The sequence below is a fragment of the Zonotrichia leucophrys genome, chromosome Z, assembly GCF_028769735.1.
Source record: "Zonotrichia leucophrys gambelii isolate GWCS_2022_RI chromosome Z, RI_Zleu_2.0, whole genome shotgun sequence".
In the NCBI taxonomy this organism is placed as follows: Eukaryota; Metazoa; Chordata; class Aves; order Passeriformes; family Passerellidae; genus Zonotrichia; species Zonotrichia leucophrys.
In genome coordinates, this window is record NC_088200.1 from 11,280,583 (window position 1) to 11,300,693 (window position 20,111).

Sequence of the window (20,111 nt, forward strand, 5' to 3'; positions counted from 1 at the left end):
TTTCATTATTTTATGTATTTTTTATGTAAATAAGTACGTATATTTAGAAATATGGAAGGCAAGATCATAGCAATATTGAGATTTGCTAATTTGTCATTTATACAGAGTATGACAGGGGAATGGAGCCCAGCTGAAGAGAACAGTGAAAACAAACCTCCTCCTAATAATAACATATTGGGTCATATACTTCGTAGACTCATGGAAATGTTCTATCCTCCAAAACCCAAATCTTCACGTGAATTTCCTTCATTTCCTGTCAAGGGATGTGTTTTGGGAAAAATGTTTAGTGGAAAAACTACCTGTGCAAAGTTTATTGAAAAAGGTAGAGGTTGTTTGTTTGTTTGCCTAAAATTCTTTAAAATGTTTGTGTTAAAATCCCACTCTTAAATTAAAATTGTTTGAGAAAATCCTTGCATTAATAATTCTTGAACCACAGATGCATCTGTATTTTGGTGGGGTTGACTGCATGTCATTCCTTTGTTATATTTCAAAATAAACTTAGGAACACTGGAACTTGAAAGTAATATTAATATTGTACTGTAATGTTAATACTTCTTTGTTGAGAATTGGGAAATGCTTTTGGTGAACTTCTTTGGAGATACTGGTTTTAGAAGAGACTAGCAAGATAACTATGTGAAACTATGTGATTGTCGATAGATACTGTGAAGTAGTTACAGAGAAGAAAGACTGAAAACAATTTACATTAGAAGCCCAGATTAAATAATTAATTTAACTGATTGTAATAGTTTCTCTGTATGTATACTCAACTCATATTGTAGCTATCTAATATTTTTGTGTATTAGTTTGCAATATTCAGGTACTATCTGTTGGTACTCTGGTTCAGGAGGCCATTGAAGCTTTTCTTAATAATGAAATGAAAAGTGAATCCAGCATAATATCACAGGAAGCAGAGAGTTCTGGAGAGCAAAATGAGGTAAGTATATTCCCTAGTTTTGGTCTTGGCTCTAACAGGTAGATGGGAATGAAATGTGTAAGAAAAAAAGCATGCTTGAATTTTTTTACTCAATTTCTGACTTAATTCTAAGTTTTGACAGGTAAGACTGGAAGATTCAGCTTGAATTTACAGGCTAGTTTTTCTGTAAAATGTAATTTTCATTCTAATCCATTTCCTGTCATATTTGATACAAGGACCAGGAGAACTTACCAAATTCACCACCAAATCTAGAGGAGCTCGAAAACACAGCCGCACAACTTACCACAGAACTTACCACAGAACCCAGCTCGGAACTTACCATAGAACTTACCACAGAACCCAGCACGGAACTTAGCACAGAACCGACCACAGAACTTACCATAGAACTTACCACAGAACCCACCACAGAACCCACCACAGAACCCACCACAGAACTTGACACAGGTAAGTATTTCTCGTTGCACAGATTTTCCTGTGTGTCTCAGGGTCTTGGGATACCTCAGTCGTTTGCATGTCCCAGCAGACGTTTTCCCCGGCCCTTCTTTTGTGGAGAGATCTGCAAAAGCCCTTTTTGTTACCTTTCTGCCTAGACACAAGACAAGGCCTTTTCCCCATGAAGAAAGCCAAATACTGAAACAAATTTCCTGGAGAGTCAGCATAGTCTCCATCTTTGTAGGTTTTCCAGATCACATGGGGTAAACAACTGAGAAACCTAGTCGGACCTTATAACTGATGCCACTTTGAGCAGAAGGTTGTATTTGAATCAGGTGACATGGAGAAGTTGCTTCCAACCTAAATTTCTCAATGCTCCTGTGATTCTAACAATTTTATGTACCTTCTGTATTGATTTGTTCAAAGAACAATAACAAACCATGTACTTTTATTCTTTATCTGTAATAATGAATTTGATAGTAATAGCATCTTCAAACTTTATTTTAGACAATTGTCCTGTTGAAAAGGATACATCCCAGGAAGAAATCCAGGAAGAATTTGAATTGGATAGCAGTCAGGATGGCCTATCCAAGGTTAGTAGTCAAATTTTAGTTTCTACTTTATAAAAATACATCCGTAGAAATGGTTAAGTTCATAATTCTGAATTACTGACATGACTTCAAGTATTTTCTGAAATATGAAAAGGGCTTTTGTGAAAATCTGTTGCTCTGCATGTTGTTTAGAGTTGTACATATTATTAAAATTCTATATTTTTTGTGAAATCTCACATTTACATAAGGTATGGTATTTTCTATGGCATTTCTGAGTTAGCAGAAATGTATTTCTGCTTGCTGCAGCCAAGCAGATAATTCCTCCTGTGACAAGGTTTCTTTTCTTTATGTTAAAAATGCTTAATTCTACAGTGATTTCTATGGCCTACTGCTAATTCAAAATTACTTCTGGAGCTATGATAGAAAAGAATACTTGTAATACTAATGAATTTATGTGCTGCTGTATGAAATAATCAGTGGTAATGGATATCAGAATAAGCTGAGAATCAGAACACTTAATTTTAATTTCTTGGCCTTCATATCCTTAGTTTCTCTATCTTGTTTTTTTCAGCATTTTTTTGAGTATAATCATGGAAATCAGGTTGAGATTTCAATTAAACTAGGCATTTTTTATAATTTAAAAATGGTCTATTCTCCTTAATAGACTCGCCCCAACTGTTACTGATAAATAACAGCCACCAGCCCCAATATAAATAAATAAATAAATAAATAAATAAATAAATAAATAAATAGTATATAATATGAAATGTGGAATCACACACTTTTCAACAACTCTTTTTAATGACAGTTATGGATATTCTGAGCATATTTCTGTTGCACTCTTCCACAGCTGTCGGTGCGTGCCAAACTGGGTGCTGAATTACAGAAATGGCTGAAGAACGGAAAAAGTGTTCCCGATGAATTACTAATTGACATCCTATTGGAAGCCATTACGTATGAAATTGTATAGATGCTTGCTTTTATCTACTCGTTTGACAGAAAATTGTCTCAACTATCCTGAAATGCAGTTAGCACTTAAGTTCTTACATTAATATCATTTAAGTTGTATTACTCCCATTAGTATACTGTAAATTATAAAATAGATTTTCCTATTTATTACTTGAGCAAAAGATTTATTTGAGAAAACTTAAATTATGCCTCTGAGCAGTCTCTAGAGTGGTTTTGAAATCTTTATTTATCAAGACAGCAAAAAATCATTTTGTTTCCGAATTTTTCACTTTAATTAGACTTGATGTTATTTTCTTCTGATTTAAAATCCATTACTTTACAGTCTAATAATATCTGTCATATTCTGTATGCATCAGGAAATTTAATGTACTGAATTAAGAATGGATGATGGCTAGAGCAAGCTGTTATTTCAGTTTTATTATTAAGCTATCATTTCACTGTATAATTCTTGTTCTTCATTTCCTTTTAGCCAAATATCACCAGAGAAGGGGTGGATTGTGGAGGGGTTTCCAATGACAATCAATCAGGCAAAGCTATTTGAAAAATCCTATACAGGGATTGATGTAGAAGCAAAAGATCCAATTTCTGAAAAGCTGTCCCTTGCTATAGATCCCAGAGCCCCTACCCAGCCTCCTCCTACCTCACCTGCATTTGATGTTTCTATATTATTGGATATTTCAGACAGTCTGGTACTGGAACGTGCAGCTAACGTGAAGTGTAAGTTTCCAACTCCTATTAACAAAGTAAAATGGCAAGCAGATATCTGTAACTTGTAGTTAATAATGCAAAATAGCATTACTGAAAAATTTCTTTATATCTCACAGTGTCATTTTGTTAATTGTACCTTGAATACTTCCAGGTTATTTCAGATACTTCTGTTTGTTTCAGTCAAAGGCAGATCAAAAGTGGGCAAGTGCATGTCTATATGCTTTTTTGTATTTGTACTCCCACTGCAGCTGAGATAGCACAGTGGGTGGTGTTAGATATCACATAAAACAGCAGCAGGAAAAAACCACAAATTATAATAGATGCAGAATATACTGCATTACAAGTGTGTGTCTGTAAATAGTGTTTTTCTTCAGGAGACACACTTATAAAGGGAAAAAGGAAATTATAAACAGAGGGATGAGCCAATATTGATTCCCTGAGAATGCCAGAATAAATTCCCTATTGATTACTGCCTTTGTCTTGTCTTCAGTTAGTCAGGGAATGATCAGAAATTGAAGTCAATTCTGGTCAAACAAGGCAAAGACATCAAAGGCTTTTTGAGAGCTTTTTCACTTCCAGACCACACATTTTAAGACCTTGCTGAAACAATCATTTTTTAATGAGTATGTCATGTGTTATCCAAATTAGGAGGAGATTCTTCTTTGTAGTTTTCATTGCAGTGGATAGATGGCAAATAGCTTGAGTTAAAGCACTATATACATTTGGCTTTTATGTATGGGTAAGAGTGAGGATGGGACAAAATCTTTAGAGCTTTTGCTAAAAATCTGGTGGGGATAAATGTACAGAGACTTAAAATTGCTAATTTTAAGACCTTATGCTGCCAAAACACTTGTCACATGTGGTTATATTTAATATAATCTCAGAAATACACATAGAATTTATTTCATAAGATGTAAATGTGATGACAGAAAGAGTCGATCGAACAATTTAAAATCTAATGAATTAAAGGCTTTTTTAAAATTTAAAGAAGACTCAGAAAGAGAGAGTACTTTGTCTTTTGATAAGTGGGATGTCTGTTCATTGTGAAAAGTAGGTACTTTGGATGAAATTGGAAAAATACCTTCTAATTGGTAGAGTAGATAAGCCTGAAATAGTCCCACAGGAATGCTCCACATCTTCAGCTGGATATTTCAATGGCTAAAAAGCATCCATTAGGAAATGTTAGTGCTATAATTGGCTGTGCCCTTAAACTGAGGAAGAGGCAGGACACCCTGCTGGTGTTGGGTGGTACCCAACTTTTAAGTTAAGAAATGTAAAATCAAGAAACACTGAATTTGTTCTTAAAATGATTATCTTAGTTTGGGTGAATAACTGTCTGAATAATTGCCTTTTTGAATATATGCTTCTCTATTAGTTTTCCACACAGTTGATGAAAGAAAGGCTTCTCAGTCTGAACAAAGCAGCAATCAAAATTCAGATTCTGAAATCCTAGAAGAAAATATTGACTTGGCCAGGGAGCAGGTGCTACATAGGTAAGTTATATGAAGTACAAAAATATTACTTCAGCCAGATGTTAGGTGTGTAACAGATCTGAGTCTCATATGTGTTCCAGGACAATACTTACAGTGCCTAATATTAAGAATTTACTTAGACCTTTCTATAATGTGGAGCCTAAAGGGTATTTTCATTTTCTGCGCAATATAAATCCTCCTGGAAAAGAAGAATTCTTGTGTTTGATTTCCCAGAGTATTGTTCCAAGGGGAATTTAGTTTTCAGGTATATATTGCATGAACTGCGTATACATTCTGTGTATATATATATGTGTGTGTGTGTATCTATGTGTGCACTTATATCTGAGGTCTGTCACACGTGTGACTGCCCTTAAGTGAAATACACTTGCTTTAACTTAGAGATTTTGTAAAATGTTATTTTCCACTTCTACATTTACAAAAACCACTTAGTTTTCTAACTTAAATTGAATCACTAGTTTAATCACTAATTTAACTTTTCACAAAGAGGAAAATAAAGAACAATTCTTTCTTCTGAATGTTTGATACTGTTAACTGTTTCAGACTATTATATTATGCATCACTATAGGTTTAACTGTGATATTAGAAAATAAATATAGCTTGTGATATGAAAGAGTAAGAAATATATTATTAGTTGTCAATAGAATTTTGAAAACCTTCTTATATTTAAAATGATGGGGTTGATGTGGGTGGAGTTGTTTTAGTGTTAAATTAGATGATCTGCTTTTTCTTTTAGTTATCAGTTTTAGAAAATGTTTTGTTTTCCATTAGTTAAATTTTAATTTCATACATTGATATGATTTTTGTAGGATTTCAGGCTTCCTAAAGACATGGCCAAAATTAGAGAAATGGTTTGCAGTCCAACAAAACAATCTAGTGAAAGTAAATGCAGAGACAGAAGAAAGTCTTGTGTGTGAAACAGTGAAGGAAATTATAATGGAAGAAATTGTGAAAAATCAGGATAGAAGTAAGTTTTCATACTCTTACTTTCTAGAATTCAGTAACAAAAGACTTTGTCTTTTATAATTAAGACTAATAATTACTATATAAAATTATATGTCAAACCTACATTTTTGCTGCCCCTGAAAAAATCTGAGGATTTGCAAGTTAGTGATAACTGCACCAGAAGCCTGAACTTTTTTGTTGTGTTTTCACCTTTTCGGAGTATATGGACCAATTTCACATAAAAATTCAAGCATTAAATTCAGTCCTTTCTTCCTGGTTTAAAAATTACAGCCATCATCGTCATCTATGGGACAGCATAATTGTATAAGAATGTCTAACTTGCTATTTATGAACAAAGAGTCAGTATCTCATATCATATATCAGTAGCAGCATAAAAATATGGATAAGTATAAGTGGTTTTGACATTTAATTTTGGTACATCTTTGTTTCATTTTTTCCCTTATTATCCAGAAAGAAAGAATAATTTTAAATTATTTTAAAAAAATAGGAAAAGAAAAAGAAATGAAGCATCCAAGGTTACAAATGCATCATGTAAACCAGTGATAGTGATCTCTAAATAACCAGAGATTTTTGCATAACTATAATAAGAAAATCTTCACGTGTCTTCTACCACAAAAAAAAAAATCTACTTTGAAAAGCACTTGTAATAGTAAAATTTTATGCCATTATTCCTGTGCACAGTTTCTAGTTCATAGGATTTTTATATGCTTGGTATATGATTAATGGCCCTGCTAGATTCAACAGCAAACTTCCTATTGTTGCAAATGAAGTGAAGATTTTCTAGTTAGAATCCTGCTGTTATATAGAAGTATTTAAGGCCTATTTAGTCCCTAAGGAAGAATACCTGGAGTAATAAAAATAATTAATATAATTTTAAAAATTAAAAGAAATTTTAAATTATTAATAATAATTTTATTACCTGGGGTAATTAAAAATAATACCTGGGATATTAAACTAATAAAGTTTAATTCCATATCTATGTTCACAGCTTTCAAGGTGTCCTTCACTATTAGGTTCATATAACCAGAATAGAGTATCAGGTTAGTCAAGTGTGTTTTCCCTTTAGTGAATCTGTGCTGACTACTCCTGATCAGCTTCTTGTTTTCCATGTGGATAGAGATGATCTCCAGAATGATGTGCTTCATCACCTTTCCAAGGATTTAAATGAAACTGACTGACTGGTAGTTCCATGTGTCCTCCTTCTTGTCTGATGCGAAGACCAGGGTGACATTTGCTTTCTTCCAGCCCTCAGGCACCTCTCCTGATCTCCATGGCCTCTCAAAGATGATCATGAGCTGGGAGCACATCTCCCAGCTAGCTACTGTGTCTGCCAGTTCCCTCTGCCTTTGGGGATGGTCCTGTTAGGGCCCTTGCATTTATGGATGTCAAGTTTGTTTCGGTGTTAACTGATCCAATCTTCATTGAGAATTCCTGATTCATTAGTATGTTTTTGATGAACAGCACCTAAGTAATGAAACAGTGAATCTGTTACATTATTTTGAACCTGTGAGAGTAGCAAAGATGTCTAATTCTGTTTATTGATACTTAAAATACGTTTGGAAGTATTAATTGCACATTCATATCAAGGGTCTGCTGAAGAAATACCACCACCACCACCAGAAGAAGAAGAGGTTTTACCAGTTACAGATGAAGAAGAGGTTTTACCAGTCACAAAGGAAGAAGAAAAGGTTTTACCAGTTACAGATCAGTCTCCTTCCTCATCTGAGGCACCACCAGTGATTGAACCAGGATCGGATGAATGGATTTATGTAGAGGAACCGCTTCCCCGGGTACACTAAATTCCAACTGAAAATCTTAAATATCAAAGTGTATATTTTTATTAGTGTTTTATGTATGTCCTACCTAAACCTTTTGCATCATTGCGTGTTGTTTTTTTCAATATTTTTCAATAAAAAGTATGCTATTACTTTGTGATAGATATACGAAGGACAGTTGCTACTAAAATACATTAAAAAAGGAATTGTACTTTCAAATTTAATTTTGTTTTTTAATTCTTTCAATTATCATGAATAACACAGCTGTCAAAACAGTAATGCTTTTTACTATTATGAAATAGTAACACAAACTTACTAGGTAATTTTTCTTTTTCTCGCAAGAGTAAGCTGTGTTTCTCATACAAAGAGTAAGAATGAGGAGAGTGTGCACTAATCTTTCTCCTAGTATATTTTTTCCCTAATATTTTCTCCCCAAGGACACCTGCTAAGATTCTAGTGATCTGAAACTTAGGGTTTTTCTGATATGGCTGTATTTCTGTATCTTGTGCTTAGTAGCTCTCAATGGACTTTTCTTCGAATGCTTATGATTTTTAGTTGGTTTAGTAGCTCTTTTGAAACCATTTACTTTTTCTTCTCTCTGTCATAGCTTGTATAATTATGTTAATTCTGAAAAAATATTTCTGTTTCTTCACCTGAAACCATGATCTTTGCTTGGATCATTTGGTGACCCTAATCCACAGTGACAGTAATTCACATATTGAGAGATACAATGAGTAATAATTATATAATCAACCTCTGAGGGCGTTTAAGATATGACAAGCATCTCTTAAATGTTCATTTTGCTGAATGTTGCTTTTGTTCTCCAATCCAGTTATAATCTGTTCTAGTTCTTCTGTAAATTTTTTGAGAGGAGTGGCTGGGACTGCATGCAGTTTTTGAGATGCAGATTTTTCAAGGGTGGACAATGATGATATGAAATTTGTTCTGTAATTGTTTTCCTAATGTTTACCAGTTTTTCTTGTTAACTGCAATCAGCTCACATATGCTGGGTTTCCTCTGGCCATGGCCTTTATTTACACTTCATAACAGTCAGTCAGTCAAACATCACTTTTGCAACGCTAGGCAGTTAGCTTAGATTTTTAGGAGCCCAAACAATTATGAATGACAAAATTTTCTTACTCAGTGATCATTCAGTATCATCATCATTTTATGAGCATATCCAAACCAAATACTGGAATATTCTGCTGGAATGTCACATTCCTTTAGAGACCGACTACTTTTTCCCAAAGAAATCACAGGATAAAAGTATATGTTGGTACAATGTCTGTAATCAGCTGTAAACCAAAAGAAATACATAGTGAAAAAAAATCAATAATCTGGTTTCATGAGATAATGTTTTTGTGTATTTTCTAATGCTGCAGATAGATTAATTGCCAAGAAATAAATCAATTAATTTTGATGTTTTTAACAATTCACAGGAGATGATTGATTTTTTAGTACCTTACTGGGAAGTGGTAGAAAATACATATATGAGTACGATCAAAACTGTACTTAGATGTCTAAGGGATGAACAGTACACTATAATTCATTACACAGCAGATATTAGGTAAGTAGGAATAGTATCTTATTACATTAATATTAGCATTTTGTATTTTTCATGGGCTGTTCTGTAACCCAAAAGTTATTTTTACTGTAATTTACAGAAAAAAATTTCAAGATTATTTGAAACGTCCACATCTTAAGCAGGAGTTTGTATCTCTATGGCAAGCAGATTTTAATTCAATATCTAATGAGCTGCAAGATGATGAGGAAACAAAAGCTGAACTACACCAAAGGGTTACTGTAAGTAAATGACAGAAATTACAATATACCCTAGACTATTATTTCCTTGTATACAAGCTTGATATAACATCAGCTTGATGAATCATATTATTAACTACTTTCTTCCTCTTTACAGTTCTTCTTAAACTATGTCTTTTCCTCTTGTGCATTATCTGTCCTTTAAAATTATTCCTCTGTTCTTTGCCTCTAATTTTCTTACATCTTGCTGTGGTATTGTGGTATACTGTAAAATAAATATTTCTCTGCTCTCTTTTTTTTTAACATTTTGTGGATTTTAGAGATTTTACAAGTTGAATATTTCTATCACAATCCAAAAAATCTTGGCAGTGTTTTATTTTTTCTGTAAATTAAGTATGATAGTCTCTGCTTTCTAAAACTGATTCATACAAAGTACATAGAATTTCTTGGGATGTTTTGATTCAGTTAGATCTTTTCTAGGTCATGTCCTGAGAGTTCTTTTTCACAAAAAGCAGTAACTAAATGTCCTAACAAATTCAGAGCCAGATTTAGTATCAGGCAAAAGTAGAGCAATCTTTGAATTCATCAGATTCCATTCCAGAACAGACATGATTTTTAGTTGAGCACCATCAGAAATGCTTCCCAAAAAGGAGAAAAGAAATACTGACAACATTTTTAGTTGAAGAGAACATTTGAGAAATAATGGATTAATTCATCTGAGATGGAAAAAGCACTGGACCTCCTTTTCCATAGAAATATTCTGAGAGAATGGAGTAGAAGACTGAAAAATCATCATCCATATTCCTAATTTCTACTGAATGGCGTTATAAAAAGACTGGAATCACTCTGTCCTATATTTTAAAAAGATAAAATTAAAATCTTTGGCCTTTTGTTCATAACAGAAATCCATGTTTGACATTATCCAGCTCAAGGTAAGTGAAGAGGAGGTTATACTTCTGTATGATGCAGTGAAACTCAGATACTGTGATAAGCCTAAGCACTTAGAGTGAATATATGATTTTCAGATTTTTTTAAAATAACCCGTTCACCTATAGTGAATCCCAAACCACTGGGTGATTGTGAAGATGGTCTTCTGATATGCTGTTAAAGCCATGCTCATTGTATCTCCCTGAATGTATGAATTCTGTCAGCTATCCTTCCTTGCTGTTAGAAAGAAAGAGTAAATTAAATAGTGACAATCTTCATAATGTTTTTCTTCAAACTCACAGACTCCTCAACACTATCATCTTATCTGGACTCTACCTAATACACTGGCAAATGCCAACTGTAATATCTGAAAAATAAATTTCTCTGGTATCAACCAGGAAATATAAAAACCCACCCCATTTTGTGATGTATGTAAAATTCCTTAAAGGCCCAAAGCCCAGAGGGCAGCCAAGACTTTGGCCTGATGTTGTGCTTAACCCCAGCCTGCATTCAAGCCTCACACGGCCATTGACCCACCACCAGTGGGATGGAGGAGAGAATTGTGAAAGTGAGAAAGCTCCTCCTGGGCTGAGGTAAAGACAATTCAACAGGCAAAGCAAAAGCTGTGCACAGCAGCAAAGCAAACAAGGAATTCATCCACCACTCCCCAAGGGCAGGCAGGTGTTTGGCCATCCCCAGCAAAGCCAGGTCCATTCACACACAGTGGTGACTTGGGAAACAAACACAGACACCCCCAGTGTGCCCTCTGCTTCCTTCTTCTCCCTCTGCTTTATATACTGAGCATGGTGCCATATGGTATGGCATGTCCTTTTGGTCATCTGGGGACAGCTCTCCTGTCTGTGTCCCTTCCCAGCTCCCTGTACCCACAGCCCCCTTGCTGGTGGGTTGGGGTGAGGAGCAGAAAAGGCCTTGGCTCTGTGTGAGGGCTGCTGAGCAGTAACAAAATCATCCCTGTGCTGTCAGCACTGCTTCCAACACGAGTCCAAATCATAACCCATAGTCACTGCTCTGAAGAAATTAACTCCTCCCCAGCCAGAACCAGCTCACATCCTAAATATCCAAACACAGAATTACCATGGATAGAACACACTTCAGCAGCACATCTCTATCTGTCTTCCAGAAATTTCTCCAAATTCTTTCATTGGACTGCTATCACTGAGTATGATCAGTTGCTTGCTATCACTACTTTTCTTGTTCCAAATAGGGGAGGACTGAGCAAATGCGTCCTTTCTTAGTTTTTTCACCGCTTCACTACAAGAAAAGGAGAGAAAAGCTGCTTCATTGTGAAAAGAGAGACAAAAAGAAGATACTCATAAATCATGCTTTTAGCTTCTGCCAGAGGAATATAACTCACTGTACTCCTCTGCAGTTTTCTCCACTGCTTACAGTAAATCAAAACTGTGACTTAAATAACATGAGGACAAAGAGTAAAATCCTTCATGTTACATGTTTAAGACACATACTGGAAAAAGTTATACATCAGTTGTACAAAACATTAGCTGTGAGACAGGAGTGAGAAAATGTGAGAAACAGCTCTATGGTCACAAAGAACGGTGAAGAAGAAGGAAGAGGAGGTGGTCCAGGCACCAGGGCAGAGATTCCCCTGTGGCCTGGGGAGAAGGCTGTGGTGATGCAGGTTGTTCCACAGAAGCCCAAGGAGGGACCTCGGGGAAGCAGATCTCCACCCTGCAGTCCATGCAGTCCACCCAGGCTGTATCAGGTGGGCATGCCGTGAAGGAGCAGCAGCCTGGAGAGAGCCCAGCCAGAGCAGGTTCCTGACAGGAGCTGTGGCTGGTGGAATACTCACATTGGAGCAGTACAGTCCTAAAGGCCTGCACACACAGAAGGGATCCACACTGGAGTGGTTGTTGAAGAACTGAAGCCCTTGGGAAGGCTTGCATCAGAAGATTCGATGGAGGACTATTTTCCATGGGAGGAAGCTCACCCTGGAGCAGGGAAAGAGTGTGAGGGAAAGGAGTGGCAGATAAAAATATATCGTGAACTCACCCTAATGATTCATTCCCCATTTTCCCTGTGCCATTTAAGAAGGAGGAAAGTCAGGAGTGAAATTAAGCCTGGAAGGAAGAATGGATGGAGGAAAAGTGGTTTTCAGTTGGTTTTATTTCCCATCATTCTGTTTTGTTATTAATTGTCATTAAATTAAATTAATTGCCCCAAATCAAGTCTGGTTTGCATATGATGGTGATAGGGGAGTGATCTCTTCATCATTACCCTGATGCATGAATTTTTCAATAATATTTTCTCCCCCTTTCCTGTGAGGAAGAGTGATAGAGCAGTTTGGTGGACAGCTGGCACCCAGCCAGGGGCAGCTCACTGCTGCCAATAGACATATCATATACTTAAATATTTTTCATCCAGCAGCATATTCTTATGTGCGTATTCTACAGTGTGAACAGCCATGAATATCTGATTGCCTGCATCTTGACTACATTGTAGCCATCATTGATATATTAGATAGCCCAGGGACTTCCTTGTGTTTTTTGTACCACAGAAGACAAGTGGATTTATCTGAAGTCTTCAGAAGGGGAAAAGATACAGAATCTGACATAATAGGTTGCAACCAAGACCTGGTGAATATGGAATCACTTCACCAGAAGCCTAAACTCCTCTCCTTTTCTTCTGCCCCAGATCGGGTAGTGTAGAAATGCCTGGAGCTGGAGACATCTCATCTTGTCCTACCTTGGCACTGTATTTAACAGCACCCTTCTCCCATAACCTCTTACACATAATGAGCTGTCACACAAAATCCATGCAGAGATGGCAATAGGGAACAAACGAGTTGCATAATGTTTTTTGCTTAGTAGGCCCTCAGTGCTGTCAGTGAGCCCCACAGTGCTATTTGACATAGTCACTAGCTGAAGAGCCCTTAATTAAATGAACATTAGAGAAAACTGGTATGGAAGACTCAAGTTTGAAAATCACTTGAAATCTGACACAATTTTCTCATTATTTTTCATATTGCCCATCCCCTGAGAGTACTATTCTTAGCATATTAATTAGCAAGCCATTCAAGTGCAAAGTTGTTTGTGCAGTTGGCAGCTTAGCAATTCATAGTGTCATATTTGTCTAGCTTAGGTAGATTATCTCTGCCTGAGGAAAGCAAGGCTGCCTGCATGCTGAACTCATAACTTTGTGTTCTTCTCTCTGGCACACTTGTAAAGAAATTTTTTGTCATCCCTCTGTAGGCATGTGACCTGACCAGATGTTGATATTTATAACAATAAAGGAAAAACCCCAGATAGAAAGTTGCCCTATACCCAGGCAATAAAAATAAAATTTAAAAAAATGTTTTCTTTCATAATTAATTACCATATTTGATTTTCTGTTTTAGGACCTAAGAGATCTTCTCTGGGATATCTGTAACACTAGAAGGGAAGAGGCAGAGCTGGAACGTACTGGTATCATGAATGAAGGGTGGTTACCAGATCGTAGGGGGATTGCAATGAACCATTTCTTTACAATTATGCAGGTATGGACTGCTACAGTTAGTCTGAGAGAAATTTCATATGGTTGGCTCCAAATATGTGAAAGATTAAAAATTACTTAAGCAAATATTCATGTGTTTTCTGAATTTATAGACAAAGTTAAGAGACAAAAAAGAGATGATAATCCATACATTTAATTCTGGAATACAGGAAAGATTAAGAAAAATACTATTGTTGTTCAACCCCCAAAACTTTCAATCTCTCTTATATACTGCTACTTTTTGGATTTTTTGAGCTCCAATGAATCATCTTGAGTTTTGTGACTTAAATGTTACAGCTCTTTATCCTTCTGTGATCATATTGACATTTCCTTTTAATTTATGAATTGCATCATTCTCAGCTATTACAGTATTTCCTATGTCTCAATTTTATTTCACTGATGTGGTCTGAGAATTTATCTGCTGACCAAAAAAAGAATCCCTAAAGAATCAAGTTATGTTTTGAGATAGAGATGTCATTTGCTGCTGTTTTTCAAATATGACTGAGATATGTAACTTCAAAGTTTTCAAGAGTCCATTCAGTCCTGCAGTAAAGTAAGATTTCCTTGTTACTGCTGTTCTAGGTGTGTAAAATTAGTTTAGAACTGGATTGGAGTATTCCTGACTAGACTGGCCAGAGAGGCTTTTTTGCAAACTGAAGTGACCATTCTGTGAAAGTTTTGGCAAATTTAAAGACAATGAGAACAGTGTTTTAAACACCTGCCTTGTGATGCTAATTTAGCTGAGAAAATCAGGCCTAAGCAGTTTAGGGTGGGGTTTCAGCCCTTTAATTCTCTCTGCTATTTTTATACATTTAATAAAAAAGTGATCCACTCTCTTATCTAATGTGAGTGTTGTGGTAATTCAAGAAAAGTTTGTGAAATTGTCAGTGCTATAGTAAGGAAATTGTTAACTTTGTTTTCAAAGAGTTTACATAATGCCCTAAATAAAGACTTTGGGCCACTGACAAAAGAGAGGTCAAAACAGCAAATAACTGCTGACGGTCTGAACCTCATTGGTCCTGTAACTAGGATATTTATAGTTCTGAATATTAAAAAACATCCATCTTGAACTATATGCATAAAGGAGACAAAGTTATACTACAGAGCTTAAATATTCTATTATTCTCCTAGTTATATCTTTGCAATCCTAGTTCTAACAGAATTTCGTGGGCATGTATGATGGAGTTCAGCAGAGATTCATATGAATCTTTGTGGACATGCACAATAACTGTTTAAAATTACTAATACATATTAACCATATATAAGCTTTTGTTTTTTTAAAGAAAAAATTAATAGAAAACATTACTTCATGCTTTACTTAGTATATATTCCCCCAAATAAATGAATTATTAATCCTAAAACTACAGGACTAAATATATATATAAAATAAAAATATGACTTTATGTAATAACTGTTCTTTTTAGAAGCAGCCAAAAATAGGCTTCTTTTTCATTGAGCTCTCCATTTGTGGGGTGTTCTGTTAGAGGTTACATATATTCCCCAGGTGGCTCTGTAACTGTGTAAACACATAGATTTGTATAAATGCCGTTTATCAGATTTCATTCCTTTCTATGCACACAGTTATACTAGAAGATATTTCCTCCTTAACTTATGGATAAGTGCTGGTTTACACCACAAAGGTTTTATCCTTTGTTTTGTGAATGTGGTTTTGTACATTTTCCCATGAATATTTAGTACTGTTTTGTCAGTTAGAAACTAACACCATACTGAATCAATAAATCAAAACATGACAGGTGTTAAATGTTTCTTGAATCTTACTTGATTTCTTCTGAGATGATTCACACAAAAAGATCACGACACTTAGGTGTTCAAAGTCTGTTGATTACTTAGGTACAGAAAAACTGTATGACTTTAAAAATTTTCTCCATCATATAACCCTTTTTATTTTATGCTTTTAAGACTTTATTTCTTCTGAACAAGAAGATTCATGTAATTTGTTAGCACTAGTGTACTTGCTACTGGGAAATATATATATATTCGTCATAATATATTGTAACTAAATTGAATGCATTTAACATTTTTTACTGTAAATAGCTTTTCCTATTTTAACAATTAAGATTCTTATTGCTGCCTAGAAATGACAGTGTGAATATATTATAGATGTAAGCAGTATATTATAAATTTTAAAACAAATATGACTGTGTTTCTTGCTCTCCTCAAATTCTTAAGATTTAGAATTGCTTCTATTAACATGTGATAACAAAAATTTGTTCTGTGGTATGTTGAATTGCAGTCTCTTTGTCCATTCTTCTTCAGGCTGAACTGGATCGTTTCCAAGATACAAAGAGACTTCTTCATGACTATTATAGGGCAATGGAAGGAAAAATCCCAACAGAAGACACTCAGGATTTTACTAGAATCCCATTGTTAGATATTATTAATGGAGAGCAGAAGGAAGATCAAGTTGAACCAAGAAGGTAGAAATGCAGCATAAAATGGAACAAATAGAGCACATAAAATGAACAAATAGAATGCACTGATAGATTTCTGGAGTATATGGAATTAGATATATGTATATTTCAAAGGATGGAGAAATTAGAAATTTTTAACCAGGGATTATAGTCAAATGATGAATCTCAAATAATTTTAGAGGTTACATTTATCCCTCATTTTTTACTTATTTACCTGTATCATATTCATCAATGCATTGCTGTATTGCAAAACATTTTAAAAGCTGCCTCGGGAGGAAATCTACTATTATAGAAATGTTTCCTTCTTTCCTTTATATTGCTGATAGTTTACAGCACAATCCTCATTTGTGTAAAGCATTGTTGTGGAACATTAGTTGATTTTAAATTTGTGCCAATAAATAAAATTAAATGTTATCAATTTTATGTAAATGTAAATCAAATTAACTGTTATGTAATAACAGATGTAAGTCTAAGCAACCTATAAAGATGTACCAAACTGAATGCCATATTAAAAGATGAGGGATTCCACCTGATACTTTCACAATATAGAAAATACCATCAGTAATAACACCTGATTTTTAACTTAATTAGAGTGAATTAAGAAATTATCTGAATAATGTGTCTGAATGTGGAATTCATCAGCAGATCACACAGTCATTTGATGTAATTTTATCCATCTGTTATTATGTTTTAGGTCTTACACTTAAACTGGAAATTTTTCTGGCCATATACACAGCTCATCACTTTTGGTCATAAGGAAAGTTCCTCCCTTTTTTTTGCTATTGCAAATTTGAAAATAACATTTCCATTCTTTCAGCGTATTCTCTAACTTAGATATTGACACTTTTTATAAAGCAGTATCTAAATTATTCCTTATATTTTATTTTTGAGGATTCCTCTAATTTCTTTGAAAACACCTACACCAAGTAATACAGAGTCAGAAAAGAGTGGAACTAAGAAGAGGAGTCTTAAGGATAACAGATCTGAAAATGAAGTGCCCACTTGCAGGGATGATAAAACTCTTGTCATTGATGCATGGCAAGCAGCAGTAACAGCAGTATCAGATATGGTATGGAATGTTTTATTTACTTAAAGATTTCTGGATTGTACAGTCAAAGCCCCCCCATTCAGTAGGCAGTCTAAACACATCATCTTTTCACTGTTTATCTCAGTTTCATATGTCTTTCTCCACCATTGATATTTCCATTTAATATGTTTGTAGTTCTATGAGGAAAATGTTGGAGTGTGTGTTTTCAGCACCTCCATATTTATAACGGAGCCTTTCATTCCGTTACTGAGAAATATTTCAAATGTTGCCTCTATGTATCTTCTTCCATGATAAACTCTTCTCTTATCCCTCAATAGAAGTGTGAGAAGATGGATTAAGTTTAATCCTGTGATGCTGTGTTTGCTCAAACCTTTCAGATATTCAGACCCTATGGTTACATTCTTTTTTCTATATAGCTTAAAGTAAATTAGGTAAGATTTTCAAATGGTTGGTTTCTAGGTTAGATTTTTATTTTCTCTTTGATCATTTAAAAGAAATTAATTTCTGCCCCTTCATAATGTAGCTCTAGGCTTGCTTAGTGTACTGTTGATTCTTGCTTTTCTAACGTTTTTCTCAAGCACAGACAGTGGCTGCAAGAATTAAACTCAGTATGGCTCTGTCTTGTGTTTTTGCTGCAGAATTTTATTTTTGATAAATAATAAAAATTTAGTCAAGTAGTTAAAATATCTCCCTTGTTTTTTTAATGTGTCTACTTCTCATCAAGTACTTTCAGCAAGCATAGGTTATTTAAAACAGTAGTTGCACAGAGCTGATTCTATGCACTGTACTATGTGTGACTGTGGTGTCAAGGTAACAGCTGAAATAGAGTTTAGAGAAATGGAGGAAGAAAATGAACGTCAGCTAAAGCAGAAATCTTCAAAATCTTCAAAAGGGGCTGGGAGAGATACCAAAGCTGCCAAAAATGCATCTTCCAAATCACCTCCTAAAAAAAAAGGTATTTAAAATGCAGGCTTTGTTTTAGCAGTGCTTGAAATAACTGAAATGTAAATATGTGAATAATACAGAAATTAATAACACAACATATTTAATTTAGATATAATTTCTCTTTTAAAATGTGACATCACTATAAAAAGCTGATAGTGATAAATGAGGGGAAAGGCATTTGAATGGCAATTGCATTTGTTTAACATTTGTTTAAACATGTGTAGTTTTTATATGTAAAAGTAAATATTCTAAATGGGAAGTAAATATTTTTTCTTCATATTCTGCATTGGAATGGAACAGTTAAAGCTAGTTTATCAAGTGAAATAAATTATGCCTATTTGACTGCTGAAGTCCTAAAAAAGAGCAGATTCCTATTGAGGTAGGTTTTGCACATAGGCCTGGCAAGAATCTATCCCACCAGGTGAAAACACAAAATTTATTTCCAAGAGAGCAAAAGCAGGCAGTGTGCTGGAAGAAATTGTGGCATTCAAGGCTGTTTATACATTTTCTGACAACTATTTCCTTGTGCAGATAGTAGTTTATGTAATCTTCACCTTTTGTCTGCAATATATCATAATTTCATTAGGAAGCAATGCCTGTAGCCCAAACTTTTGTATCTTCTGTTAAGATATTCTACATAACAAGAGAGAAGTTCAGGCCCTGTGGGTGTAGGGTAGCCTGAAATTTGTATACTCCAAATTAGAAAGCCGTAACTGCAGAGTTATTGTGCATAATACAGTTGACTTTTTTTTCTTTGGCAGAAGTTTCTTTTGCACTGTGCTCAGTTCTCTCTCTCTGGTTATTTCTGCCCATACAGAGTGAGCAGAAGCTTAGCCTAGCAAATACTTTGCCAGTTGTGAGCCCCAGGGAGCCTTAGGCTTAGTTTAGCATCTCAGCTAAACTAAGATGAGTTTAGCCAAGAGAGTAGCAGATTTTCTGACTTCTAGAGACGTTTTGCCAAGAGAGTAGCAGATTTTCTGACTTCTAGAGAAGTTTTGTGATAAATCTCAGCAGCTGTTGCATGCTGGTTTGAAGTTTATGAATTGCTTATTGGAACCAAATTTTTGTTCAGACCTGGTACAAGATTATCTGAAATCAGAAAACCAGAACTGCAGCCAGAAAGCTGTGCCTTCTTCCTAGTAGAAGATGAGGTATGAACTGATGGATTTGTGACTGAAGTATTGACTTTGATATAATTTCAAATACAGTGTTACTGTAGTGTTCCTGTAACATGAGAGCTCTCAAGGACGGAGCTGTGGGCTGGTAACAGAGTGATACATCTTACCACATGTAGTTTTATCACTTCTAGAACTGACCATTTGTTTTGTGTTGACCTTATGTATCATGCAGATATCATTATATTTTTTCTGTAACATCTGCATCTGCTCTTCTTCTAGGACAAAGCAATTAAAATATTTTAATTTTGTTGAGTAAAGTTGTGTGGCTACAGAATTTCATGCAATCTCTAAAAGCATGATAAAATACCTTTACTGTATCTATTGATAGATAAGTAAGTCAAAACAAGGTGGAAGTACAGGTTTGAAGGGGCATGAAATAACAGATCTCCTTTTTCTTTCTGGTTTGTTTTTTTTTTTTTTTTTTTATTTTAATAGCATAATTCTTTTCACTTCTTTGATGGTAACTACTACCAAAACATATTTACTAT

At 34.8% G+C, this 20,111-nt stretch overlaps 1 protein-coding gene across 6 annotated transcripts in view; it reads left to right on the plus strand.

Annotated features, from left to right (window-relative positions):
- The window catches only part of SPEF2 (sperm flagellar 2), a 74,500-nt gene that overhangs the window by 25,783 nt on the left and 28,606 nt on the right, over positions 1-20,111 (plus strand). For all 6 annotated transcript variants that reach the window (XM_064735458.1, XM_064735461.1, XM_064735459.1 and 3 more), the window contains 15 exons: positions 106-322; positions 804-934; positions 1,150-1,378; positions 1,874-1,959; positions 2,768-2,871; positions 3,356-3,603; positions 4,970-5,087; positions 5,894-6,051; positions 7,638-7,840; positions 9,265-9,392; positions 9,490-9,628; positions 13,887-14,024; positions 16,298-16,458; positions 17,344-17,521; positions 18,311-18,455. In XM_064735458.1, the coding sequence (XP_064591528.1) occupies positions 106-322; positions 804-934; positions 1,150-1,378; positions 1,874-1,959; positions 2,768-2,871; positions 3,356-3,603; positions 4,970-5,087; positions 5,894-6,051; positions 7,638-7,840; positions 9,265-9,392; positions 9,490-9,628; positions 13,887-14,024; positions 16,298-16,458; positions 17,344-17,521; positions 18,311-18,455 (2,383 nt within the window). The remainder of the gene's footprint in view (positions 1-105; positions 323-803; positions 935-1,149; positions 1,379-1,873; positions 1,960-2,767; positions 2,872-3,355; positions 3,604-4,969; positions 5,088-5,893; positions 6,052-7,637; positions 7,841-9,264; positions 9,393-9,489; positions 9,629-13,886; positions 14,025-16,297; positions 16,459-17,343; positions 17,522-18,310; positions 18,456-20,111) is intronic.